General features: G+C 49.2%; 1 protein-coding gene across 5 annotated transcripts; it reads right to left on the bottom strand.

Annotated features, from left to right (window-relative positions):
• Nucleotides 1-4,700: 4,700 nt before the first annotated feature.
• LOC140898047 (butyrophilin subfamily 1 member A1-like) lies at nucleotides 4,701-27,432 on the bottom strand. Of its 5 annotated transcripts, XM_073311476.1 has the most exons (16): nucleotides 27,104-27,432; nucleotides 24,789-24,908; nucleotides 22,101-22,454; nucleotides 19,849-20,130; nucleotides 18,351-18,455; nucleotides 17,343-17,363; nucleotides 15,431-15,451; nucleotides 14,965-14,985; nucleotides 13,060-13,080; nucleotides 12,594-12,614; nucleotides 10,673-10,693; nucleotides 10,205-10,225; nucleotides 8,352-8,372; nucleotides 7,899-7,919; nucleotides 7,157-7,189; nucleotides 4,701-5,490 (listed from the first exon to the last, which is right to left on the bottom strand). In XM_073311476.1, the coding sequence occupies exons 2-16, from the start codon at nucleotides 24,886-24,888 to the stop codon at nucleotides 4,973-4,975; spliced, it is 1,581 nt and encodes a 526-aa protein (XP_073167577.1). In that variant the 5' UTR covers nucleotides 24,889-24,908; nucleotides 27,104-27,432; the 3' UTR covers nucleotides 4,701-4,972. The 5 variants fall into 5 exon arrangements, with proteins under 5 accessions (XP_073167577.1, XP_073167578.1, XP_073167580.1 ...); XM_073311477.1 differs by lacking the exon at nucleotides 17,343-17,363; XM_073311479.1 differs by lacking the exons at nucleotides 10,673-10,693; nucleotides 12,594-12,614.
• Between the last annotated feature and the right edge of the window lie 339 nt (nucleotides 27,433-27,771).

The raw sequence follows: 27,771 nt of genomic DNA, 5'->3' as shown, positions 1-27,771 counted from the left end.
CAAATTTCCTGCTTCCATATTTATAAAGCATCCCCACTCTGAACTGACCTAGCACACAGAGAGCCATTTCACAACTGGAGCAGACCCCCACTAGACCCCACCCCCAGCTGGGGCACCTCAGACGCCCTAACACTGACCAACAATTAGCAGAGGACACTGGGTGCCACTCCCCTCACCAACCCAGTGGGGCCACCCCCCCGTCCCCAGCCCAGCTGGGCCAATCCCTCCAACTCCCCCGAACCCTGCTGCAGCCTCCGCCTGCCCCCGCCCCCCCGGCCACAAAGCCTGTGTGTCCTCCCGCCCCCACAAAGCCTGTGTGTCCACCGCAGGTGCACTGCAACTGCCAGGGGAGCAGGGCAAAGGCAGGTAAATCGATAGTGCCCCACTGCAGCTACTGCTGTTCCCCCTCCCTCAAACCAAGAACCCCCCTGCAGTGAGCCAGGCGCAGCCACGTGGGGGGGGGGAGTGCAGGATTGAGGCAGCCAGTACCCCCCACCCCCATACGAACAAGTCAAGGCCCCTGCACCCGAGCCCGGCGCCCGCAGCCACGTGGCGCTGCAGGAGGAGCGAGGGGCGGGGCCAGCAGCACCCAGAGGATCCCAAAAGCGAAACCAAACATCGCGCAGGTGCAGTAACGAGCCTTTACAGCTTTTTTTAAAGCCGATTGGGGAACCGGGAGCCAATCGCGCTCTCGGGAGGGAAATTAAAACCCAATCCACCAAACAAGGCAGAAGCCCCGCCCCCAGGGGCCCACCCCAGGTCACGCACCAGGCTCCTCCCAGGACGGAACCGGCCACATGAATTGCAGGAGAGAAGCTGAGTGAGGCCGGCCGGGGTCTGCCTGGGCCGCTCCTGCAGCAGGAACCGGGTGTTTCCCTTCCTGGCGCTGACTCGGCTGCTGCTGGGCGGGGAGGAGCCCACGGGGAACATTCCAGCCTGCAGGCGTCGCTGTGACATGGGCCCCTCGGGCCCTGTGGCAGGTGGGCGTCCCCCGAGGGCAATGCCCTTGAAGGACCAGAGTCTGTGTGTCTAAGGAGGGATAGTCAGGCTTGGCAGAAATCACTGAGATATATGTATAGAATATTAATGGATAGCATTACAGCTAGTTTTAAGCATTTTTTCCCTTATTTATTGAGTTAAATTTTGACAATTGCACAAAAATTTCGGTTTTAGCATTTCTTTCCAATTGTTCTCCATTTCAGTTTTCACAGTTGCGGGAAATTATGGGGGGATATGTCAATAGCGAGTCAGAGCACAGTGATCTAATGTCCACAGACACCAAGGTTCAAAAAGTTGAAGCTTTATAACCATGAAAACACAGATGGTCGCATTTCCTGTCAAAAGTTGCAGAGTCACTCTCCTTCAATCAAACTCAAATAAGTTCTCAAGCAGCCTTGTTCTTACTTTGCATATTTGTAAAGATCATTTATTATCAATTGAAATATTTTTTTCATTGGTCTGTGTGTAGACAACAAAAGCAAGGTTTGCCAACATTTATGAATAAAAGCTAATCCTTCCAAGCCTTGTGATAATAAACTCAGAAGCTAAAAGCTTGGTAAAGCTGGAATCAGTGTTTTCAAGACCCAATTCTCATTTACACTAATGCTGCTTTGGCTCAGTGGAAAGGGGCTGCAGCATCGCCAACTTTCATGATTTTATCACGAGTCTTGCAATATTTGGTATGTCTGATGAAGCCCCAGCTCCTGGAAGCATGTGAGGAGGTGAGACTCTCGGCTTTTGTTTTCTAAACAAAGGAAGTATCTAGCTTTCTTTGTTGCAGAGAAACACTTAAAATTTTCACCCCAATGCAGTGTAAACCTCTGAGACACCAAAAGGCAAATAAAATAATACAAATATTTACTATTTATTATTATTATTATTAAATCTCATAATTTTGGGGGAGGGGGGCTGGCCTGCTTAAGATTTTTAAAGTACTGTGCCAGTGAGAATTCACACCATAAATCTCTATCAGTTACCCAAGGGAAGCACCCTAAATGAGTGCCATCATTTATCTAAAACAGCACAGTGAGCTGACAGGGAAATGGACAGAGAGGACAAGCTATGGGAACGCATACGGAGCCGGGCTGTGGGGCCCAAGCAGGACATGAGCGCAGTCCCCCCAGGCAATTCCGGGCCCAGGGCAGAACAGTCAATGGGCCCCCGCTGGTACCTGCATGCACAAGCTGCGCCCACATGGACTCCGTCCGCTGGATATTTGGGCAGTGCTGCACCTTTGCTGGCTGGTGCCCAGCGAGATGCCGGCTGCCCTGCGGGGGGCGCTCTTCCGGCATGGCCAGGGATTCCACATGCCCACCCGGCTGCCTTCGCCACCACCGATACCACCCCACACACCATAGGTGCTGGCTTTTGGTTGTGCTGGTGAGTGCCGCAACCCGGCTCCACTCCCTTCCGCAAGGCCAAGCCCCCACTTTGCCCCACTCCACCTCTTCCTGCCTCCGCTCTGTCCCCTCCCCCTAGGTCCCCTTCCCCGAGTGACTCCTGCACACTACTCACTCCTTTCTGCCCTCTCTTGCCTTAAGCGTGAGAAGAGTGTGTGTTTGGCCCAGCCTCCCCCCAAAACTGACAATTTTCAGCATATTTATACACAAACTTCCTTCATATTCTAGTTATTGAATGTGTGTCTATCATTGGTATCCTAACAATGTCATCATTATTAAAATAGAAACGAACGACATCATTATGTTATCATGAATTACAGCGTATTAAAATCCTTACACTCAGCTACAACCTGTCTTCAGTAACACCCCTATTGGCTGTGGGAAGAAGGTGGATGGGAGGCACAAGCAGTGGGGAGTCTTTCCCCTCTCCCTTCTTCTTTTCTCCTCTCCCTTCCTATCACTCTCCCTGCCCCTTTCCCTCCCTCTTATTTCTTCTCTAAGTCCTTGCTCCCTCCCCTTCCTGATGTTTCCCACTGCTTTCTTCCCACCCATGTCCTTTTATCCATCTCTCTCTGCTCCCCACCTCCTGGTGGCTCTGTCTAGTGCCCGCAGAGGAGGTTCCCCCTCCTCGGGTAGGAAGGGTGGCCTAGTGGTTAAGACACAGGCTTGGGGCTCAGGTGTCCTGGGTTTGGTTCTCTGCTCTGCCACTGACTCCCTGCTGAGTCTTGGGAAAGTCACTTCACCTCTGGGTGCCCTAGATCCCACCTGCCAAATGATGCTACTGCTGACCCTGCCTCCTAGGCTGAATCCCTTCATGGCTGTGTAGTGATGGGGGAAATGGAGATACCAAGGTGAGTAGATTTGGGCTGAATTTCTCCACAGCCTGAGAGTGAGAGCCAGCTCCATGCAGGGGGCACGGGAGAGGGAGGGGCTCAGGCCAGCTCCGCATACAGGGGGGTCAGGGCTTCAGCCCTGCACCTTCTTCTGTGGTCATGGGCTTCTTCTTTCCCCCCACCCCGCCCAGCGTGGCTCCTGACGCGGGGCGTTTCCTTCCCCTAATGTGCCACTGCATCCTTCCAGCGCGTGCGCCGAGGAGCCCTGCAGCCTGCTGGGGCGATTTCAAAGGGCCCGGGGCAGCCAGCTGCCACCAGCACTACCAGGCATTGGCAGCAGCCGCGACTAGAGGCCCCGGATGTCAGGGGGTGGGTTCCTGTTTGTGGGTTGCCAAGCAGAGACAGACATCCCTCTGCATCCCAGATTTAGGCACCTATTTATGAGAGGGGTGTGGCTCAGGACACCCCTTCCCTCCCTCGTCAGCATCTCCCATTGGTTACCTTACATGGCTCCCCACCTACTGAGCTGGCTTTTGTGAATCCCACTGTAAGCTGCCTGTGTTGCCCATGCATTGTCTCGGGAGTTTAGGCCCCTGACTCAGCTCTGAGGGTCACAGTGCTGCTGTTCCTGTGATTGTCTCACTGCATAAAAATTACTCACTGTGATGCTCAGCATTGCAACACTCGAGTCCCTTCATGGATTGCGCCCTGTGTAATCAGTCACCTCTCCGCAGAGCACAGCTGAGCAATTCCTGATTGACACGGGTGTGCACAGGACAGAGACCCAGCACAGGCTGGAGAGTGACACATCACACAGTAAAATCCGAACTCTCTTCCAGGAGGTGCGACATTCCCTGTCGGGGTTGAGAGGACACAACCAAGTTGGGAAGCAAATCCCATGACGCTGCCCCCAGCAACTGCAGCTGGGACATTAAAGTGGAACAAACAAGGAGAATTGTTTGTAATGGTTTATTTACAGTAAGTAGCTGCAAAATAGCAAAGTAAAAGGAGCAGAGAAGGAGCTTTAATGACCGCAGGAGCTTGGCCAGGAGATCCCCAGCTACTGAGAACAGTTTTCTTTATGGCACTAAAATAGCACCAATGGCCAGGAATTAATATAGGGAATTAATGAGTGACAGTCTCACTTTCAGCAACACGTCATAAATCTCCCCGTCCGGCTCACATTCCCTTTCTTTTCATTCTCTCCTTTTCTATTCATTATTGTTCTAGCCCTCACTTTCCAGCCCTGGTTATTTTCCTGTGTCTCTCCTCCCTGTCACAGATCATCCCCCTTGGCTGCTCTCTTCTTTCCCTGATTTTATCCCTTCCCGAACTGCTGATCCCAGGCTGGGAGACCCCAATGAGATCTAAGGACACAGATCTGTACAAACCGCTCCCTGCTGCTGCTGCTTCTCCCCAGCCCCCCAACCCCTGATTGATTCATGCTGGGTCCCGGCCCCGCCCCCACCTCTGCCTGCCCCCAGCCCGGCTGTTAGTTCTGCCCCCTGCCCAGCCCCCGCCTCTGCCCCTCAGGGCCCCTCTGCCCCTCCTGCAGCCCCAGGGGTTCCTCCCCCTCCCCCTCTGCCTCCTGGGGCTGCAGGGAGGGAGGGGGAGGAGCTTCCAGGGGCCATAGAGATGAGGGGGCAGGGACTGGGTAGATGGGAGTCCTCCAAGGTCATAGAGACTAGGAGCCGTGAGGCTAGAGAGGCTGATTTCCGGTTCCCCCCTCTGCTGTGGGGCTCAGGGACACACGTGGAGCTGGGATCCCCACCCCACCCGGAGCCAGGGGCGGATTCTCTCCCCAGGGACGGAGCCCGGCGGGAAAGTGAAGATCGGGGCCTCGGCACCAGCATCGATAAATGTCACCTGCCCCCGGTCACAGTCCAGACAAACCCGGATCCTGCTGGGGGCCCGGCTCAGGGTCAGGGGGGTCTCAGGGGAGGTGAGAGCCCGGAACTGACCCCACCAGTCCCACCCCACAGCCCAGATCCCCCCCTCAGGGCTAAGGCTGATCCCTCCCTTCCTCCCCACAGACTCTCTGGCCACCCCCACAGCCCAGTATTCCTCACCCTCCACCTCCACCTCCCAGCAATGTCTCCCCGAGGTGAATCCCTCACAGCCCAGCACCCAGAACACAGAGTCAAATCTCTCAGGGTTGTCGGGCAGATCCTCCTCTGTGTCTCCCCGGCTCACACTTCTCCGATCCTCAGACAGGACGAGTTTGGGATGAGCCGTGTCTGGATCCAGAGTCACATTCGCTGGGGAGAGAGAATCAGAGCGTGAGGGGCAGAGCTCGGCCCTGGGGGAGGGTTTGATGGCGTCAGTGACAGAATCTGCCCCAGCTGGGGAGTGACTCAGGGAATCTCCTTCCTCCAGGATTTACCCATCGTCACCTCAGAGATCTCAGCACCGGGCTGGGGAGAGTCACTCCACTGACAGAGACGGGTCAGTGACGGTGAAAGAAGCAGCTGGGCCAGGCCTGGGACTCAGAATCTTTCCCCTCCTGCCCCCACCTCTGCCCGGGGAGGGGACAAGAGACTCTGGCAGCCCCAGCAGATGGTACAACTCAGTGAATATTGACAGAGCCTCCCCCCACCCCACCTTCACTCTCACTGTGTCCCAGCTGCCCCTGTGCTGGACTTTGCTATGGGACCTCCCCACTGCACCTGGACTGCTCTGAAATGTCACAGCTCGGACAGCAACGGGCCACACGGTACCAGGATTGAACCTGCCCAGAATGTCACTGCTCAGCAGCAGTCACAGCACCCAAGTACATTAGCCTGGGGCAGGGAGTAAGGGGGCTAAACAAGGGAAGGGGGTTCATGGTGGAAGCTACAAGTGTCGGGGGGCCAGGACAGATTAAGGTTTTGTGAGGCCCTGGGCCGCAGCAAGTGAAGGCCCCTTCCCACCCCTTCTGCCTGCAGAACCCCCCCTCCCCACGCTCCTGCTGGGGAAATGGGGCCGGGGTGCAGGGGCGTGCCCTGCTCTGCCCACCTGGTGCTCCAGCTGCAGAGCAGGGCAAGACCCCCCACCCCGACGCCATTCCCTGGCTGGAGTTCTGGGCGGATGGAGTGGGGCAAGCCCCCCGAGCCCTGACCCCACTCTCTGGCAGGAGCACTGGGCAGGCAGAGCGGGTTGGGGCACAGAGGCGCCCATTTTTCTGGGGCTCCTGGGCACAGGCCCCATTGGCCCAGTGGCAAATCCGCCACTAGGGAGGAGGTACAGAATAGGTGGCTGGTGGAAAGAGGGGGCGGGTCATGCTAGTAATGGGGAGGCTGACTTGACGTCCTGTTTACCAGAGACGGGACCATGCTGGGGTCATGGTGGATGGAGAGAGGAGAAAAGACACAAGCTCACACCGGTGATCACAGGAGCTTCCCAGATCTGTATAATGGAGCCAGGGGAGCCCCTGTCTGTGATCAAGGCTCAGTTCCTCTGCTTGAGACAGGAGCAAGGGTCTCACACAGACACAGTCCCTGCTCACCCGGTCAGTGTGGGGTCACTGCAGAGCTCCTGGCTTTCTTCATGGGGGAAAAGATGAAGGAAGAAACAAAGGGACACTGGAGATCGGACATCAGCACAGGGAGATAGAACAAACTGCCCCTGGAGAAGTGGCTGTGGAGGTGCATGTCCCACTGGTTCCGTACAAGGGGTGGCAGCGGCTGTCACAGATCTCTGCAGGGTGCAGTGCACATGCGAGCGGTGGAGGGGCAGGAAGCGTAGATGCAATATGCTATGGATTCAGTATGGTGTGGTAGGACATAGGCACAAACCTCACCTCAGCTTGTGATGCGCCGTGAAATGAAGGGTGCTGGGGAGATCTGCCCTGAACTATCACATCCACTCCCATATACAAAGAAAATGAGGCACATTGCCTCATGGGAACGGGTATTTGGACATTGATAAAATATGATCTTTAATTACCTTCTTCTATAGGTGCCACAGATCTTCTCCACCCTAAAACCAGGAACATAGAGAGCAGAGCAGATCTGAACACGTATTGCATAATCCAATATTGTGCAAACTAATACACTGAGGGAAAAAGAAAGTTATAAGTTCATCAGAACCTCCACTAGACTGCATGAGTGTGTCTCTCCCAGGGTGGATCTTCACTGCAGAGTTAGTCCAGAATCTTACCTGGCTGTTGCCCCAACCTGTTTAATGCACAAGCACAAAAACTCTGACTCAAGTTTGGTGGTGCTTTGCACCCAGGTTAGCTGGCAAGACTTTGGGTAGAAGCTAGAGCCCAGGTATCACTTTACTTCAGATTGGTTACATGCCTACTCTGCAGTGTGGAGGGAAGATAATCATCTCTGGTGCTGATAGTCCACCAGGGCCTTCACACAATTCCTCCTGGGCCATATTTTTTTTTGGCCAATACCTACTTTACTACTGTATTGCTTATCAACTTTTCAAATTAGCTTTTGGTGTGAAATTCATCCAGTTTAGTCTTTCCCCACATTTTATAAAGTTACATTAACAAACAAACCCCAAAAGAATGATGATGATAAAAAAGCAAACAAATAACTAAAAAGGTTTCCTATTGCAACAATTTTTAAATTTAAATTTAAAAGCAAACAACCCCACCACAATTAAACAAACAGCCACATGAGTCTCCAAAATGGTACAAAAAGTTTCATTTCAAAGGAAAGATAATGATACTTACTTATCTCGTTATCTCGTTTCTCTGAAAAGGAAAGAGAAATAAATCAAATTTTTTTAGGCATTTCCCTTTTCTTATGTTTTATTTGTCTTTATCATCGATACGACAGTAAAAACTGAGAGAAATCACCATCTTCTTCAGGACATCAGACAAGAGGATCCAATGGTCCCTTCTGATCTCACACACATGTGACTCTATTACATCTCAGTTTTTCAAATTAGCTTTTGGTATGAAATCTCTCCACTTTAGTGGTTCCCCACATTTTATACAATTACACTAACCCTTTCACAAAAGAATAATAATAAAAAGCAAGTAAACAAAAAAAGGTTTCATATTACAACACAATTGTAGAAGTTAAATTTTACAGTGAACTCCACAACACTTTAACAAACTGCCCCATGAAGATCCAATTATAAAAAAAAAAGTCCTTTTCAGAGTGTGGATAATGACACTTACCAATTTCTCTATCTCGTTTGCCTAAAAATTAAACAGACAGACACATAATGTTTGTTAGGAGTTTTCCTTTTTTTATGGTTAATTTCTCTTTATCATCACTGTGACAGGTAAGACGGATTATTTCTATTCAATCTCTTCTTCAGGAAATCAGACAAGACCAGTGGTGCCCAAACTTTTCCGATCACTCCCCCCTTGCAGTAATGGAATCTGTCGGCGCCCCCCCTTCCGTTACTGCACAGTTGACTCAGCAGAGGTGCTTGGGCTGAAGGGGGAGCTGGGGGCAGAACTGGGGATGGGGGAGGAGCAGAGCTGGCCTGGGGGAGGGGAGGGAATTTGGTAGGAACTGACCTGGGGGCGGAGCAGGGGGAGGACTGGAACTGTGGCAGGGGGCGGAGCGCAGGTGCAGATGGGATTGGATCTGGGCTGGGGGCAGAGCGGGGCTGGGTGGGGCTCCCTCCCCTCTCCCCTTGGGGGCTGGCAGGGATCCTGCCTTGCACCTGTTCAGGGCCGGTTTAAGAGAGGGGATTTAGGGGCTGCAGGCAAAGGGGGGCTCCCGCGAAAAGATCTCCAGACCGCCAAAAGTGTAGATCTTTTTGCAGGGCCGCCTTAGCCCAGGGCTGTGGGCTGCAGCCACTGAAGCCCCTGCATTCCAGCCCAGCCCGGCGCTGGCGAGGAGGCGGCTCTACACGCTGGCATGTCATTCCCCCCTCCCCTCGGCTGGAGCTGCGCGTGCCGGGAAGCTCAGTCCCACAGGCTTCCTTGACTTGCAGACACCGCCCCCGCAGCTCCCATTGGCCAGGAATCACAGCCAATGGGAGCTGTGTGGGGTGGTGCCTGCAGGCGAGCACAGGACAGAGCATGGAGCCACGTGCCCCCCCTCCCCAGGGCCTGCACCACCAAAGGGGGGCTGTCCCAGGTAAGCGACCTCCTGCCCCAGCCCTGAGCCCTCTCCTGCACCCTAACTCCCTCCCAGACCCCACACTCCCAACCTCCTGCACTGAGCCCCTTCCCACGCCTTAACTCCCTCCCAGACCCCAGCCCTGAGCCCCCTCCTGTACCCTAACACCCTCCCAGACCCCACACTCCCAACCTCCTGCACTGAGCCCCTTCCCACGCCTTAACTCCCTCCCAGACCCCATCCCCACCCCAGCCCTGAGCCCCCTCCTGTACCCTAACACCCTCCCAGACCCCACACTCCCAACCTCCTGCCCTGAGCCCCTTCCCACACTCCAGTCCCCTTGGTGCCAGCCTGGAGCCCGCTCCTGAATCTGAAAGCCCTCATCCCCAGCCACACCCTAGAGTCCACAACCCTAGTCAGAGCCCTCACCCTGCCCCAATCCACAGCCCCCTCCTGCACTCTGAATCCCTCATTTTTGGCCCTACCCCAGAGCCTAGGGGGCCCCACAAACTCTAATAGTCCCAGGCCCCCAGAAGAGTTAATTGCGGACCTGTGCCCACTTGAATTTCCTCCACGTGCCCCTAGGGGCCTGCCCCACAGTCTGAAGACCTCTGAACTAGAGGATCCAGTCATCCCTTCTGGTCTTAAACAGTAAGACTCTTTAACTGTATTGCTTATCAATTTTTCAAATTAACTTTTAGTGTGAAATTCATCCTCTCTAGTCTTTCCCCATGTTTTATAAAGATATATTAAAGTTGACCCCCGCCACCCCCACACACATCTTCCCAAAAGACTGATAATAATAACCAAGTAAGCAAACTAAAAGGCTTCGTACTGCAGCAATGTTAAGTTAAATTTAAAATCAAACACCTCCACCACTGCTACACAAATTCCCACGTTAGAATCCAAAGAGGTACAAGAAGTTTCTTGTCATAGGAAGGATAATGACACTTACTTATTTCTTTATCTCGTTTGTCTAAAAATAAGAGAGAAATAAATAGATATTTTTGTTAGGTGTTTCCCTTTCCTTATGTTTTATTTCTCTTTATCATCAATATGACAGTGAAGGCTGAGAGAAATCAACCTCCTTTTCAGGACATCAGAGAAGAGGATCCAGGGCTCTCTTCTGGTCTTAAACTCAGTGACTCTATTGTTTATCAGTTTTTCAAATTAGATTTTGGTGTGAAATCTACCCAATTTAGCACTTCCCCACATTATATACAATTACATTAAACCCCACAAAAAAGAATAATAATAAAAAGCAAGTAAGCAAACACGGGCATTTTTATTGCAACAAAATTGTAAAAGTTAAAGTTAATATCAAATAACTCCAAACCATTTAAACAAACTCCCACATGAAGATCCAATTCCCGGCCCCTGCCAAAAAAACAATCCTTTTCAGAGTGTGGATAATGACACTTACCGATTTCTATATCTCGTTTGCCTAAAAATTAAACAGACAGACACATAATATTTGTCAGGTGTTTTCCTTTTTTTATGGTTAATTTCTCTTTATCATCACTGTGACAGGTAAGACGGATTATTTCTATTCAATCTCTTCTTCAGGAAATCAGACAAGACCAGTGGCGCCCAAACTTTTCCGATCACTCCCCCCTTGCAGTAATGGAATCTGTCGGCGCCCCCCCTTCCGTTACTGCACAGTTGACTCAGCAGAGGTGCTTGGGCTGAAGGGGGAGCTGGGGGCAGAACTGGGGATGGGGGAGGAGCAGAGCTGGCCTGGGGGAGGGGAGGGAATTTGGTAGGAACTGACCTGGGGGCGGAGCAGGGGGAGGACTGGAACTGTGGCAGGGGGCGGAGCTTAGTGGGGGGCAGGGGGCGGAGCTTAGTGGGGGGCAGGGGGCGGAGCGCAGCTGCAGATGGGATTGGATCTGGGCTGGGGGCAGAGCGGGGCTGGGTGGGGCTCCCTCCCCTCTCCCCATGGGGGCTGGCAGGGATCCTGCCTTGCACCTGTTCAGGGCCGGTTTAAGAGAGGGGATTTAGGGGCTGCAGGCAAAGGGGGGCCCCCGCGAAAAGATCTCCAGATGCCAAAAGTGTAGATCTTTTTGCAGGGCCGCCTTAGCCCAGGGCTGTGGGCTGCAGCCACTGAAGCCCCTGCATTCCAGCCCAGCCCGGCGTTGGCGAGGAGGCGGCTCTACACACTGGCATGTCATTCCCCCCTCCCCTCGGCTGGAGCTGCGCGTGCCGGGAAGCTCAGTCCCACAGGCTTCCTTGACTTGCAGACACCGCCCCCGCAGCTCCCATTGGCCAGGAATCACAGCCAATGGGAGCTGTGTGGGTGGTGCCTGCAGGCGAGCACAGGACAGAGCATGGAGCCACGTGCCCCCCCTCCCCAGGGCCTGCACCACCAAAGGGGGGCTGTCCCAGGTAAGCGCCCCACACCCCAACCTCCTGCCCCAGCCCTGAGCCCTCTCCTGCACCCTAACTCCCTCCCAGACCCCACACTCCCAACCTCCTGCCCTGAGCCCCTTCCGAAGCCCTAACTCCCAGAGCACACCCCCACCCCAACCCTGAGCCCTCTCCTGCACCCTAACTCCCTCCCAGACCCCACACTCCCAACCTCCTGCCCTGAGCCCCTTCCGAAGCCCTAACTCCCAGAGCACACCCCCACCCCAGCCCTGAGCTCTCTCCTGCACCCTAACTCCCTCCCAGACCCCACACTCCCAACCTCCTGCACTGAGCCCCTTCCCACACTCCAGTCCCCTTGGTGCCAGCCTGGAGCCCGCTCCTGAATCTGAAAGCTCTCATCCCCAGCCACACCCTAGAGTCCACAACCCCAGTCAGAGCCCTCACCCTGCCCCAATCCACAGCCCCCTCCTGCACTCTGAATCCCTCATTTTTGGCCGTACCCTGGAGCCTAGGGGGCCCCACAAACTCTAATAGTCCCAGGCCCCCAGAAGAGATAATTGCAGACCTGCGCCCACTTGAATTTCCTCCACGTGCCCCTAGGGGCCTGCCCCACAGTCTGAAGACCTCTGAACTAGAGGATCCAGTCATCCTTTCTGGTCTTAAACAGTAAGACTCTTTAACTGTATTGCTTATCAATTTTTCAAATGAACTTTTGGTGTGAAATTCATCCTCTCTAGTCTTTCCCCATGTTTTATAAAACTATATTAAAGTTGACCCCCGCCCTCCCCCCCCCCACACACATCTTCCCAAAAGACTGATAATAATAACAAAGTAAGCAAACTAAAAAGGCTCCGTACTGCAGCAATGTTAAGTTAAATTTAAAATCAAACACCTCCACCACTGCTACACAAATTCCCACGTTAGAATCCAAAGAGGTACAAGAAGTTTCTTGTCATAGGAAGGATAATGACACTTACTTATTTCTTTATCTCGTTTGTCTAAAATTTAGAGAGAAATAAATAGATATTTTTGTTAGGTGTTTCCCTTTCCTTATGTTTTATTTCTCTTTATCATCAATGTGACAGTGAAGGCTGAGAGAAATCAACCTCCTTTTCAGGACATCAGAGAAGAGGATCCAGGGCTCTCTTCTGGTCTTAAACTCAGTGACTCTATTGCTTATCAGTTTTTCAAATTAGATTTTGGTGTGAAATCTACCCAGTTTAGCACTTCCCCACATTTATACAATTACATTAAACCCCACAAGAAAGAATAATAATAAAAAGCAAGTAAACAAACAAGGGCGTTTGTATTGCAACAAAATTGTAAAAGTTAAATTTAATATCAAATAACTCCAAACCATTTAAACAAACTCCCACATGAAGATCCAATTCTCGGCCCCCGCCAAAAAACAATCCTTTTCAGAGTGTGGATAATGACACTTACCGATTTCTATATCTCGTTTGCCTAAAAATTAAACAGACAGACACATAATGTTTGTTAGGAGTTTTCCTTTTTTTATGGTTAATTTCTCTTTATCATCACTGTGACAGGTAAGACGGATTATTTCTATTCAATCTCTTCTTCAGGAAATCAGACAAGACCAGTGGTGCCCAAACTTTTCCGATCACTCCCCCCTTGCAGTAATGGAATCTGTCGGCGCCCCCCCTTCCGTTACTGCACAGTTGACTCAGCAGAGGTGCTTGGGCTGAAGGGGGAGCTGGGGGCAGAACTGGGGATGGGGGAGGAGCAGAGCTGGCCTGGGGGAGGGGAGGGAATTTGGTAGGAACTGACCTGGGGGCGGAGCAGGGGGAGGACTGGAACTGTGGCAGGGGGCGGAGCTTAGTGGGGGGCAGGGGGCGGAGCTTAGTGGGGGGCAGGGGGCGGAGCGCAGCTGCAGATGGGATTGGATCTGGGCTGGGGGCAGAGCGGGGCTGGGTGGGGCTCCCTCCCCTCTCCCCTTGGGGGCTGGCAGGGATCCTGCCTTGCACCTGTTCAGGGCCGGTTTAAGAGAGGGGATTTAGGGGCTGCAGACAAAGGGGGGCTCCCGCGAAAAGATCTCCACACCGCCAAAAGTGTAGATCTTTTTGCAGGGCCGCCTTAGCCCAGGGCTGTGGGCTGCAGCCACTGAAGCCCCTGCATTCCAGCCCAGCCCGGCGTTGGCGAGGAGGCGGCTCTACACACTGGCATGTCATTCCCCCCTCCCCTCGGCTGGAGCTGCGCGTGCCGGGAAGCTCAGTCCCACACGCTTCCTTGACTTGCAGACACCGCCCCCGCAGCTCCCATTGGCCAGGAATCACAGCCAATGGGAGCTGTGTGGGGTGGTGCCTGCAGGCGAGCACAGGACAGAGCATGGAGCCACGTGCCCCCCCTCCCCAGGGCCTGCACCACCAAAGGGGGGCTGTCCCAGGTAAGCGACCTCCTGCCCCAGCCCTGAGCCCTCTCCTGCACCCTAACTCCCTCCCAGACCCCACACTCCCAACCTCCTGCACTGAGCCCCTTCCCACGCCTTAACTCCCTCCCAGACCCCAGCCCTGAGCCCCCTCCTGTACCCTAACACCCTCCCAGACCCCACACTCCCAACCTCCTGCACTGAGCCCCTTCCCACGCCTTAACTCCCTCCCAGACCCCATCCCCACCCCAGCCCTGAGCCCCCTCCTGTACCCTAACACCCTCCCAGACCCCACCCTCCCAACCTCCTGCCCTGAGCCCCTTCCCACACTCCAGTCCCCTTGGCGCCAGCCTGGAGCCCGCTCCTGAATCTGAAAGCCCTCATCCCCAGCCACACCCTAGAGTCCACAACCCTAGTCAGAGCCCTCACCCTGCCCCAATCCACAGCCCCCTCCTGCACTCTGAATCCCTCATTTTTGGCCCTACCCCAGAGCCTAGGGGGCCCCACAAACTCTAATAGTCCCAGGCCCCCAGAAGAGTTAATTGCGGACCTCTGCCCACTTGAATTTCCTCCACGTGCCCCTAGGGGCCTGCCCCACAGTCTGAAGACCTCTGAACTAGAGGATCCAGTCATCCCTTCTGGTCTTAAACAGTAAGACTCTTTAACTGTATTGCTTATCAATTTTTCAAATTAACTTTTGGTGTGAAATTCATCCTCTCTAGTCTTTCCCCATGTTTTATAAAACTATATTAAAGTTGACCCCCGCCCTCCCCCACCCCCACATCTTCCCAAAAGACTGATAATAATAACAAAGTAAGCAAACTAAAAAGGCTTTGTACTGCAGCAATGTTAAGTTAAATTTAAAATCAAACACCTCCACCACTGCTACACAAACTCCCACATTAGAATCCAAACTGGTACAAGAAGTTTCTTGTCATAGGAAGGATAATGACACTTACTTATTTCTTTATCTCGTTTGTCTAAAATTTAGAGAGAAATAAATAGATATTTTTGTTAGGTGTTTCCCTTTCCTTATGCTTTATTTCTCTTTATCATCAATATGACAGTGAAGGCTGAGAGAAATCAACCTCCTTTTCAGGACATCAGAGAAGAGGATCCAGGGCTCTCTTCTGCTCTTAAACTCAGTGACTCTATTGCTTGTCAGTTTTTCAAATTAGATTTTGGTGTGAAATCTACCCAGTTTAGCACTTCCCCACATTTATACAATTACATTAAACCCCACGAGAAAGAATAATAATAAAAAGCAAGTAAGCAAACAAGGGCGTTTGTATTGCAACAAAATTGTAAAAGTTAAAGTTAATATCAAATAACTCCAAACCATTTAAACAAACTCCCACATGAAGATCCAATTCCCGGCCCCTGCCAAAAAACAATCCTTTTCAGAGTGTGGATAATGACACTTACCAATTTCTATATCTCGTTTGCCTAAAAATTAAGCAGACAGACACATAATGTTTGTTAGGAGTTTTCCTTTTTTTATGGTTTATTTCTCTTTATCATCACTGTGACAGGTAAGACGGATTATTTCTATTCAATCTCTTCTTCAGGAAATCAGACAAGACCAGTGGTGCCCAAACTTTTCCGATCACTCCCCCCTTGCAGTAATGGAATCTGTCGGCGCCCCCCCTTCCGTTACTGCACAGTTGACTCAGCAGAGGTGCTTGGGCTGAAGGGGGAGCTGGGGGCAGAACTGGGGATGGGGGAGGAGCAGAGCTGGCCTGGGGGAGGGGAGGGAATTTGGTAGGAACTGACCTGGGGGCGGAGCAGGGGGAGGACTGGAACTGTGGCAGGGGGCGGAGCTTAGTGGGGGGCAGGGGGCGGAGCGCAGCTGCAGATGGGATTGGATCTGGGCTGGGGGCAGAGCGGGGCTGGGTGGGGCTCCCTCCCCTCTCCCCATGGGGGCTGGCAGGGACCCTGCCTTGCACCTGTTCAGGGCTGGTTTAAGAGAGGGGATTTAGGGGCTGCAGGCAAAGGGGGGCCCCCGCAAAAAGATCTCCAGACCGCCAAAAGTGTAGATCTTTTTGCAGGGCCGCCTTAGCCCAGGGCTGTGGGCTGCAGCCACTGAAGCCCCTGCATTCCAGCCCAGCCCGGCGCTGGCGAGGAGGCGGCTCTACACGCTGGCATGTCATTCCCCCCTCCCCTCGGCTGGAGCTGCGCGTGCCGGGAAGCTCAGTCCCACAGGCTTCCTTGACTTGCAGACACCACCCCCGCAGCTCCCATTGGCCAGGAATCACAGCCAATGGGAGCTGTGTGGGTGGTGCCTGCAGGCGAGCACAGGACAGAGCATGGAGCCACGTGCCCCCCCTCCCCAGGGCCTGCACCACCAAAGGGGGGCTGTCCCAGGTAAGCGCCCCGCACCCCAACCTCCTGCCCCAGCCCTGAGCCCTCTCCTGCACCCTAACTCCCTCCCAGACCCCACACTCCCAACCTCCTGCCCTGAGCCCCTTCCCACGCCTTAACTCCCTCCCAGACCCCAGCCCTGAGCCCCCTCCTGTACCCTAACTCCCTCCCAGACCCCACACTCCCAACCTCCTGCCCTGATCCCCTTCCCACGCCTTAACTCCCTCCCAGACCACACCCCCACCCAGCCCTGAGCCTCCTCCTGCACCCTAACTCCCTCCCAGACCCCACCCTCCCAACTTCCTGCCCTGAGCCCTCTCCCACACTCCAGTCCCCTTGGCACCAGCCTGGAGCCCCCTCCTGCATCTGAAAGCCCTCATCCCCAGCCACACCCTAGAGTCCACAACCCCAGTCAGAGCCCTCACCCCCTTCCACACCCACACCCTGCCCCAATCCACAGCTCCCTCCTGCACTCTGAATCCCTCATTTTTGGCCGTACCCCGGAGCCTAGGGGGCCCCAAAAACTCTAATAGTCCCAGGCCCCCAGAAGAGTTAATTGCGGACCTGCACCCACTTGAATTTCCTCCACATGCCCCTAGGGGCCTGCCCCACAGTCTGAAGACCTCTGAACTAGAGGATCCAGTCATCCTTTCTGGTCTTAAACAGTAAGACTCTTTAACTGTATTGCTTATCAATTTTTCAAATTAACTTTTGGTGTGAAATTCATCCTCTCTAGTCTTTCCCCATGTTTTATAAAACTATATTAAAGTTGACCCCCGCCCTCCGCCCACACACACACATCTTCCCAAAAGACTGATAATAATAACAAAGTAAGCAAACTAAAAAGGCTCCGTACTGCAGCAATGTTAAGTTAAATTTAAAATCAAACACCTCCACCACTGCTACACAAACTCCCACATTAGAATCCAAACTGGTACAAGAAGTTTCTTGTCATAGGAAGGATAATGACACTTACTTATTTCTTTATCTCGTTTGTCTAAAATTTAGAGAGAAATAAATAGATATTTTTGTTAGGTGTTTCCCTTTCCTTATGCTTTATTTCTCTTTATCATCAATATGACAGTGAAGGCTGAGAGAAATCAACCTCCTTTTCAGGACATCAGAGAAGAGGATCCAGGGCTCTCTTCTGGTCTTAAACTCGGTGACTCTATTGCTTATCAGTTTTTCAAATTAGATTTTGGTGTGAAATCTACCCAGTTTAGCACTTCCCCACATTATATACAATTACATTAAACCCCACAAGAAAGAATAATAATAAAAAGCAAGTAAACAAACAAGGGCGTTTGTATTGCAACAAAATTGTAAAAGTTAAAGTTAATATCAAATAACTCCAAACCATTTAAACAAACTCCTACATGAAGATCCAATTACCAAAAAAAAAAAAAAAATCCTTTTCAGAGGACGGATAATGACAATTTCTATATCTCGTTTGCCCAAAAATTAAAGAGAAATATCCATATTGTTGGTTAGGAGTTTCCCTTTTCTTATGTTTTATTTCTCATTTTCATCAGTATGACCGTTAAGACTGAGAGATTATTTCTCTTCAAACTCCTCTTACGGAGATCAGACTAGATCAGTGGTGCCCAACTTTTCCTGTCACGAGCCCCACTTACCAGTAGTAGCGTCTGTCTCAGCCCCTCCTCCCCCCTCCATTACATCACAGTTGGCTGAGTCCAGGAGCTTGGGCTGAAAGCAGAGCTGGGGATAAGGGAAGAGCTGGAAATAGAGGGCTGGGAGTGGCGAGGGATTGTGGGCAGAGTTGGGCTGGAGGCAGGGCAGGCGGGGAGTGGAGTTGCAATTGGATGGGAGCTGGGCTGGGGGGAAAGTGGAGCATTCTTCTTCTTTTTTTAGGACCAGATCAGCAGATCACACATTCCTTTTTAAGTTAAATTTCTAAATTGCCCTTATTTATTTATTAGAAAAAAACCTTTATTTATAGTATATTTCTCCCTCTGATATTTACCTTTCATTTTAAAGAGAGAAACAGTGAGGCCAATGAAACCAAACAAAACCACCAGGGTCACACTCAGAGCCACCATCCAGGGATTTACCCTCGGGAAAAAGGGATCTGAAAAACAAAACACCCAGGGCTTCCCTTAGTTTGGAAGTGGTGACTAAAAGCAGATTTTTTTTTCATACAAATACAGAAATAGTACCCAACTGGATTTGTGTGAGCTAAGAGTGAAAGAATGGCCATGTCCACACTACACAAAAGTCCAGAAACTGATTTTAAATATGGCTCCAATCAACACAGCTTTACCACTGATTTATCCTTGAAAACACAGACCGGATTTGATTCATTACTACTCAGAGGGCCATAGAGATCAGGGGCAAATTCTCTGCTCATAAAACCCCATTGATTCCAATAGGGTTATACCAGAAAAGGATTTGGCCCTTAACAGCAAGCAATATTCAGAAGCTGCCAGATTAATTAGCATATTTTTGAAACATCCACTGTTACCTCCTAATATTGGGAAAAATCATAATCACAATTTGTCCAAACACTTGTGCAGCAAATTAACTAATTTCCATTTGCTCTTCTTGTGTTCACAGTGATTCGGTCATCTAAACAGGATGGAATTTTCAAATGTGCCTGGTGTCTTTTCTACACATGGTTTGTGCTCTGATTTCGAGAACCTGGGCCAACCCTCTTATGGGGTCATTCTTAAATTGGTTCAAGAGTTGACAACATATCAGGGTTGCACCAAATTTAAATAAATTGATGCACAAAACCTTAAATCATAAATCAGTTTCATAGTGCTCTATCTCCATTTAGTTGAAGTTGATAAAAAACTGACTGAAGCTAAATCAATAAAGGGCACTCTGAAATTTATACAAGGAGTTTTCACACAAGCAGGTGGCATTGCTTAACTAGTTAATCAGTGCATCTTTTGTGTGTAGACAAGGGGTAAAATGAGTCCTCTAGTGGATCCAGACCAAAGTAATTAAGGAGCACAAGTCCCATTGAACATCAGAAAAACAATATCACATGACTTAGGTGATATTTCACACAAGTAATGAAGTTGGTGAAGTGAACAGATCACTAGAGCCCTGTGTGGATACAAAATTGGTATCCGCATCCAATCTGCAAACCCCCCAAAATGATGAGGGTATCTACGGATGTATATCTGTGGGTTTACAGGGCTCTACAGATCACAATCAAGCCAGAGTACAAAATTTATCACATTCCAAAAAATTAAGGTGAATTTAAGGTTACAGGAACCTACTGAATCAGTGGATTGAATGAAAGTTTCCTCTAAAAATGTGTATAGTCTGAATATTCACAATTAAGGGGATCAAGTTGCCTAAACTGTGACCTGTAAAGACACCAGCCTCCCATATTCTGTGTTTGTACGTGGATTATGAAATATCCACCACATATGTTTCAGTTCTTTTCTTCCTATATTTTGTTTGGTTTCTAGTGGTGGTGAGTTCAGTGTGGGGTTTGGATGGTGACTGACCTGCTATATAAACTGCTGATTCCTTTTCTTGATTGAGAACGGTGTTCCTGATGCAACAGGACAAGTTTTGGTTTGAATGTTCTGTTACAATGAGAGCAGTTTCTGTTTCAAACAGGTTGTTATCTCCTGTGGATGTTTTTTCAGAGAGTGATGGTAAATGTCGCCCATTGAAATCTTTCCACAGCACCTCAGGCTCTGGGTACCAACCAGCTGATCTACAAACCACCCGAATCCCTCCATCTTGGTGACCCTCAACAGAGATGAGAGGAGCAGAGCCCAGACCTAAGGGGAAAATATATAAGGGTGTTAATTCCATACATTAATTTATAAAGCAGAAGGGATGAGGGACAGTTTGGGGATCCCTCACTCACATGAGAATGCACTAATTCATGCGGGTAGTCAGTAGAAGGGATAAATGAATACTGGAATGTCTGATATCCCAGTGCTCATGGACACACAAAAATGTGAACAAATATATAAAATAATTTCACTGAGTCAGTGGGAGATACTGTTGGCTCAAGACAGGAGCAACTGAGTGCTGAGCACCTTTGGAGATATGACCACGTAGATACCTGAATAGGATCTGAACATTTGAAACTCTGATAAATATATCTATCTAATGCACTAATTATTTTTTTAAATCAAATTGGCATATGATTATGATATAATTATGTAGCATCTTGTGCAAGATGTGTCAAATAAGGTGTGAATGGAAGAGTTATGATTTGCTGAATAAGATTGTCCTATTCGAATGCATGTATCATTTTTGTATCTGGAGTTATGAATATTGACTATCCATCTGTATTTCAAATGTTATTGTTCTGGGTAACACCCATAACTAGCCTTTCAGGTACAACAGTGAAGAAGTTAGACAGGGCGAATGGCCCATCAGCGAAAACAATGAGCCATGGAAAAGTCTTGTCCTCACCGTGGGACACTTCAGACAACCTATGAATAATGGCTGCCATGACTCATCAAGAATGCGGGTGCATGTGACTAGATAACATAATACTGAATTCCTTTTTGGTACCTATATTTTTCCACAAACTGGGCTGGGAACCTGGCTTTGAACAAAGGGGTTCCTGCCATATGAAAGAAACTGTAAAAGGTTGAAGTGACATCACCAATGGGCCTCACTGTCCCCATAACTAAACTCCTGGATATACCTCTGGAAGTGTACACACTTTGAACTGGGGAAGTGCTGGTCCCAGGTGGGAAAGATGGAAACCCTGCCTATGTATGAAACATCTACAAACTGCTTGTACTATTTAAAAGGGTGAGACACTGTTTGATTCAAACCTTGTGTGGTATATTAGGCTTAGACTGGGTTTTTGTTTATTTGCTTAATAATCAACTTTGATCTGTTTGCTTTGATTTATAATCTATCTTTCTGTAGTTAATAAATCTCTCTCTCTTTTTTTTTTTTTTTTAACGTAAAACAGTGTGGTTTGAGAGAAGTGTTTGGGCAAAATCTCAGCTCAGTTAACAAAGATTTTGTGAATATTCCTCTCCACACTGAGGGAGGGGAAAACTGGGTAACTGTAATAATCTTTACTGGTCAGGCTTTTGACCAGGGTGGGTCCCAGGTTGGGGTGCTGGGATGTGTTTTGGCTGAAGCCTCGCTATTGTTGGTTCATGAGTGCCTGGCCAGATGCATTCATGAACACAGCTGGGTGTGGTCCCGCCTCTGGATGTTGGTGTGAGTGCAAGTGTGGAGGGCTTTACGGCTTGCCATAATGTCACAGTGCAAGAGGGAACCCAGATTGGTGAGACAGGGGCTCAGCTGTACCCCAGTTCCAGGTGGTACCCCGGGGAGAAATCATCACACCCACCACCACCATCACCATTATACAGTATCAGCAAATAAGAACACTCCATTTCATTTTAACTACACCCCAAAGCAACAACCAACCCATTAGAAGGCCATAAATGTCTGTCAGTCCTACCTTAGCCACACATCCTAGAAATGACTGCAGAGCAACTGGAAAGCCATATTTGTAGAGAAGTCCTTTCCCTCTTAACTGAAGACCCCTTTTGGAGTCAATCAAGATTGGGCAAGAAAGTGTCTTGGCCATCCTGAAAATGTGTTTAATAACATTTTGGGAAAGTTTTCAGCATATTTTCCCAAGTATGAAAGTGGCTGTATGCTGAAATTTAGATATGCTGTGTTATTGTAAAATATTTCACAAGTAGGGAGTCACAGTTGTAATAGGAAAGACCACACAAAGCTAAAACTGACACAAGGCACTGACCTGCTATCCGCAGTTCCAATACGGCTTCTTCATAAAAAGTATCATCTTGAACAAAGCAGTGGTATTGTCCTTCATCAGAGCGTCTGATATTGAGAAGCCTCAAGTGAACATTTCCATCTGTGAGTCCGGCTTTCAAAAGCACTGTCCTTCCCCGATACTCTGGCACCTGCTCTTCATACTGATCCTTCCCATCACGGTACAGGTGCACAAAGGATACAAATTCAGGTCGGAACCATCTCACCTCCATGTTTGCAGCACTCATCCGGGGGGACAGGTGACAGGGTAACACAATGTCCTCACCCACAATGGCAGTGACAGGGTGATCAGGTCCAATCACTGTGAATTTTGCTGAAACTGCACCAGGACAGCAACAATAACAAAAAGCAGGTCAGAGGAAAATGGCAATTTGATATGAAGGACACGGCCAAGAGGTTCCATTTCAGACAAACTTTCCAAAAACTTCAGCCAGGGACAAACACCTGGCATGGAACATTTCAGCCCGAATGCCTAAGAGAAAGGAGCGCTCATGGGCAGTGGGACTGCGGCTCTAAGAACTCAGCCTGCGTGTATGGCACAGCACACAGCATTGAGATGGGGCTTGGAGCTGATAACAGGATTGGATACCACATTCTAAACCAGGTGGGTGTAGAGGTACATCCCAACCAATGCTAGGACACACCTTTCATGGCTTTGATAGACTTCCTATTTTCTATTGTGAACACTAACTTCAGAATTGTGAAGTGGGATATTCAATATTGGTGAACAGAATTGTGGGGAGAACATAAAACATTCAAGTTAACTTCCCAACTCTCTCCCTCTCTCTCTCTCTCTCTCATATGTGTAAGCAGTGTCAGGATGAGCTCCACCCTGACATCTGGTGGTGAGGTGTGGCAAGTTGTGGAAAAGAACTTCAGGGGCCGATCTCATTTGCATAGGCACACCCACCACGCCTAGAATGAGACCATAGCTGCCCAAATGGTCACTTTGGCTGCTGTGGGATCCCCAGTGTCTCTGTTATTGGGGCAGGAAGAATAAATTGCTATTACCCTGATTATGGGAACTGTGCTTGGAACTGTACGTGGCCTTTTGTTATGATGGAGGGATTCACCATCAACTAAGTAGCACTCGCTAGGCAAGGGTCATGGGTTCCAAAACTGTGTGAATGGAGAGAGACTGGGGACAAGTATTAATACTTGGTGGCATGGGCCCCTTGGTGAGGGCCTTACATGCTGATTGCACTTCCTCCTCTCTCCACTGTGGAATATCAGAGCTAATTTTGATTTCATTAGAAGTCTAGTTATAGGCTGCTGAGCTCACTTTGGGCTGACAGTGCACCAGCACTGGGGCTCCCCTACTATAAGCTGAATTCACCTAAGAGCTGAAATCACTGAGTGTTGTGTTAAGTAGTGGGGGAGCCTGAAGATATATTGTGGAGCAATTTGCGGGACGGCTGGTGAAGCAGTTCGACGCGGAGCAGTGTGTGGATGGCAGGAGCTGCTTGTGGGCCGTGGAGCTGAGTGAAGGAGTTCGTGGGGCGGCTGGCGGAGCGGAGCGCAGCTGAGTGAAGGAGTTCGTGGGGCAGCTGGCGGAGCGGAGCGCAGCTGAGCGAAGGAGTTCGTGGGGCGGCTGGCGGAGCGGAGCGCCGCTATGGAGCTATGGGGCGGTCAGCTTCAGATCACGTAAGGTGCCTCTTACCCCTGTCCCATTTCCACCCAGATTGGGAGGTAAAGCTCCGCCGATAAACTTTCGAACTCTGGGGCTGCCCTGACCAGGGACAGAGACTTTTGGGGCATTGGACTTTTGGGACTTTGGGTGATTTGGGGTTGCTGGACTCAAGAACCAAAGGGAAAAGGGCATGCCCCAATTTGCCTGGGGTGGGGTTGTTTTTGCTCATGGGTTGTGTTATGAATCCTGTTGGTGGTGTTTCCCCAACATAATGCCACATTGTTTCTCTCTGTTATTAAAAGACTTTTGCTACACTCAGACTATGTGCTTGCGAGAGGGGAAGTATTGCCTCTTGGAGGCGCCCAGCGGGGGTGGTATATATTGGTCCCAGGTCACTGGGTGGGGGCTCGAGCCGGTTTGCATTGTGTTATTGGAATGGAACCCCTAGATATTGAACCCGGCCCTTGTTGCTGCCAACTCTGACGGGCAGAAGGGTTACATATGTATATTATGGGACTACCATGCATATAATGCCTAATAATACAGTGTACACGACACCTAACATATATGGATTAGCTAACAGGCCCAATTAAAAAAAGTCACACAACATCATTATATTCTGGTTTTTCTTTTGTTTTTGTACACATTAGTCTCAAATTATGGCTCTTATTTTTTTTTTTTTTTACATCTGAAACCCACTAAGTTATTTGATTTTCTTATTTCTTATTGTTATTATTAAACTCTTCAGTAAGTGTCCATCAAAATCCCTGGGCATCTTTGACAATCTTTTAAAAATACTTGTGTGAAGAAACAGACCTGGGCACTATCCCAGGAGCAAATAAAATCACCCAGGAGCAACACAATCAGGGCAAAAATTGAATAATGAAAGTGCTGATCTTGCTGTGGGGTGAAGTTTATACACTGTGAGTAGTTACATTGACTTTGAGTGAAGCATGTTGTTAAGGCACTTCAGGGGCCTAAATTAATCCCCTAAGATACAGCAGACACAGTGCGGATTCCTACCTGATTCCATCTTGTGAACATAAGAAGTAAGGAAGAAAACAATAAACCCAGGGAGAGGGGAGCTGGCTCTGGAGCTGTGGCAGAATGAGAGAACCTTCATCTTCTTCACTGGAACTTGATCTAGAAAACAGGAAGAAGGAGGAAAAAACTTTCCATAGTGAGCATTACACTGACTAACATTAAATTATTAAAGTCAAACATCAAAGAGGGCACAGTGAATAAAAAAGGGACAAATGCATTGTTAAGTGAACTCTTTCATATTTGGAGTGAGAACAGCCATTGCATTAAAATTGAAAATGTGTTTCCTTTATGGGTCTGATTTTTTCCCATCTGTACAAAACCCACACTAAAAAAAAAAAGTCATAGCAGTGGTGAAGTTGGCAGTAATTCCATGAATGGAGAAAAAAGTTTTAAGGAATGAGAAAGTGTGTGTGTGTGAGAGAGAAAGATTCTTGTGTTGTCTTGTGTTGTCTGCAGTGGCACTTGAACAGTTTTTAAAGTGTGGGTGCTGAAAGCCAGTGAAACTGCCGACCACACTTTTCACCTCATGCCTCCCTTACCCCTCTCCATGGCCTCCACCCCCTCCCCTCAGAGCTGGGGCTGGGACCAGGGCTGTGTCTCCAGGAGTGCAGGGACACAGACAGGGGTCAAGGGGCTGAGGCAGGTGGCGGACATGGGGCCAGGAGTGGATTCCCCACATGCGGGGCCAGGAAGGGAGCCCCAGGCACGGGACCGGGAGTGGAGCCCCATGTAAAACCTGGGGATGCTGTAGTACCCCCCACGCCCCTGCTTCCCATGCCTATGACTGTCTGGTCTTGTACCTTTGATAAGCTGTAAAACTGTATAATTGCTTAATTTTATTAGAGCATCCATGAAAAATGTGGTATTTGGGAACATATGCAAGTTGTACATTGTTGTGGTTGTTTTGTGCTTTATCATGTTTGTTTCCTTATGAAAATCAATCCAAAAAAATCCTCTCCTCCCTTCTTCTCCCCCACCCACCATCATGCACACACATAATTGAAAAAAATCACAATTGGGTCAAAAAATATAAGTGATTGACTTAAAAAAATCAATATTTTAAAAAATACATTTTGAGTTCCTATTTTTTGCCATTTGGTTTCTGAACCCTGACTGTGCACTCAGGTCTTAATCTTAAACTTTGCCCTCCAACCATAAAAGCTAGAAATTCATTTTTACTTTAAATGAAATTTGAGATGCTCACATCAACTCATAACTAGAGCATTCGGGCTTTCAGAAAATTACCGAATACTGTGAGACTTAAAATAAAAATCACAAAAAGTTATGAGAGTTGACAACACTGCAGCTGGTCAAGAATGTTTGAACAAAAATGATTTTTTCAATAGAAAATGGCTTTTAGACTTTTTTTAAAAAACTGATGATTTCCTATTATTTTAATGTTTCTAATTTTTCAATGAAATGATGCTAAATGAAAAAAAAATATTTCAAATTGATTCAAAATGAGAAACCCTAATCAAACGGAATAAAAACATTTTATTCGCCCATCCCTTATCCTGTCTCAAAGGAGGAAAGGGAGCAAAAATGAAAACGGAAAAAAGAAAAACTAAAATCTAATTTTTTGTTCAATAATACGTGATTGAAATTTGAAAAATAAGCAAATTGTTTTAAACAAAAACATAATTGGTAAATAGCTGTACCCCAACAGATTTCTTCATGATATTGCCCCTTGAATGGCTTTTCACACAGGAGGAGATAATCTGTTACACAATGTATACATTTCCCTTGTTTAGTATGGCCTGAAGTCCCTACTCAGTGACACTCCTGAATACAGGATCAACTTGAGGCACATGCTCACTTCCCACTGAGTTCAGGAGGAGAAAAGGAGGCAGTTTTCTGCTTCGATTGATTGTGAGCATAATTGTATTTTTTACAAGAACAAAAGGATTCACCCCCTCCCCGCAGTCAAGAGGCAGAAAACTAGACTGATGGCCGCTGGGTTTGGTGCAGGAAATTTTCTGTATTCAAAATAGAGAAAGTTACAGATCTCCCCCAAGAACAGTCTTGGGCCCACTGCTCTTGAATAAAATTCAGGAAAACAAAGAAATGACGAATTCAACAAGCTGTAAAAGTCTCGTGTTACATTGCTGTGAAAACAATCCGCAATGTATGTGACAGTCCCTCACTTTGAACGTAGATGTACTGTCAAGTTCCCAGAAAGAGAGAAACAAATTCTCACAGGATTATTTACTCCTTGTGTTTTGAATAATCTGTCCCAGCAATAAGGCTGGTGCATTAGACGTTAGAAACAGTCCTTCTGGAGCAAATTAACCCACCTGGTTGGGTCTTCTGAGAAGTTTAACATCTCCCGGGTGTGGCCAGACTTGGCTCCTCTGGCTGGGACAGTCCCATGCTCGGTGGCTGTTCCCGTCGGTCACGGAGGCGGCTCAGCTCACTCTGGCGATCGAGGAGCTGCAGTTTTGTCTCAGGGATTCTCCGGGGAAGGTTGTGAACAGAAACGGGGGTTTGCTCCGATCGATAAACGTGCGCTGGGCTCGCAACCTTCGCCCGGGGACAGTGAAAGTAAAACTGGAAATTGCCTCAGTCCAACCCCTGTCCCGGGGGGAGGGGAGAGTCTCCTCTTAAAGACACAGCCCCAGGCCCGCGGGGCCGCCAGTTGGGGGGGGACCAGAACTTTGTGTTTACAAAAGGGGCTTTGTTGGTGGTGGTGTGGGGGGCGTGGGTTGTTGCTATTTAGTTGACTAGACTCAGCAAAAGCAGGAAGCAGATTCTCTCTGAAATCAGGCCTGGATTCAGGTAACTGGGTCACCTGAACAACGGACTCTGCTTTTTCTGAGCCCAGATGGCCCCCAGGACTCCCAAGTGAAGGGTGAGCTAGTGACGGGCACTGCAGTTAGGTTGGTCATTTGTGCGATGTGATTTGAACGCTCTTGGGCTTTATCTGGTTAAGAGAAAGAGCAATAGTGTGTTGGACGTGAGCAAA

This window comes from Lepidochelys kempii, chromosome 14 (genome assembly GCF_965140265.1).
Source record: "Lepidochelys kempii isolate rLepKem1 chromosome 14, rLepKem1.hap2, whole genome shotgun sequence".
In the NCBI taxonomy this organism is placed as follows: domain Eukaryota; kingdom Metazoa; phylum Chordata; order Testudines; family Cheloniidae; genus Lepidochelys; species Lepidochelys kempii.
The sequence above is the reverse complement of the archived record's forward strand: the minus strand, read 5'-3'. Positions and strand labels throughout refer to the sequence as shown.

What these genes read in the sequence shown, in the direction of transcription:
- LOC140898047 (XM_073311476.1), bottom strand. Translation starts at nt 24,888, where the DNA reads ATGAAGGTTCTCTCATTCTGCCACAGCTCCAGAGCCAGCTCCCCTCTC. An exon ending in ATCAGCAGTTTATATAGCAG is followed by an intron (nt 18,456 to 19,848) that starts GTCAGTCACCAT and finishes TTTGTTTTTCAG; the next exon opens with ATCCCTTTTTCCCGAGGGTA. An exon ending in CAAACGAGATAAAGAAATAA is followed by an intron (nt 13,081 to 14,964) that starts GTAAGTGTCATT and finishes TTTAATTTTTAG; the next exon opens with GCAAACGAGATATAGAAATC.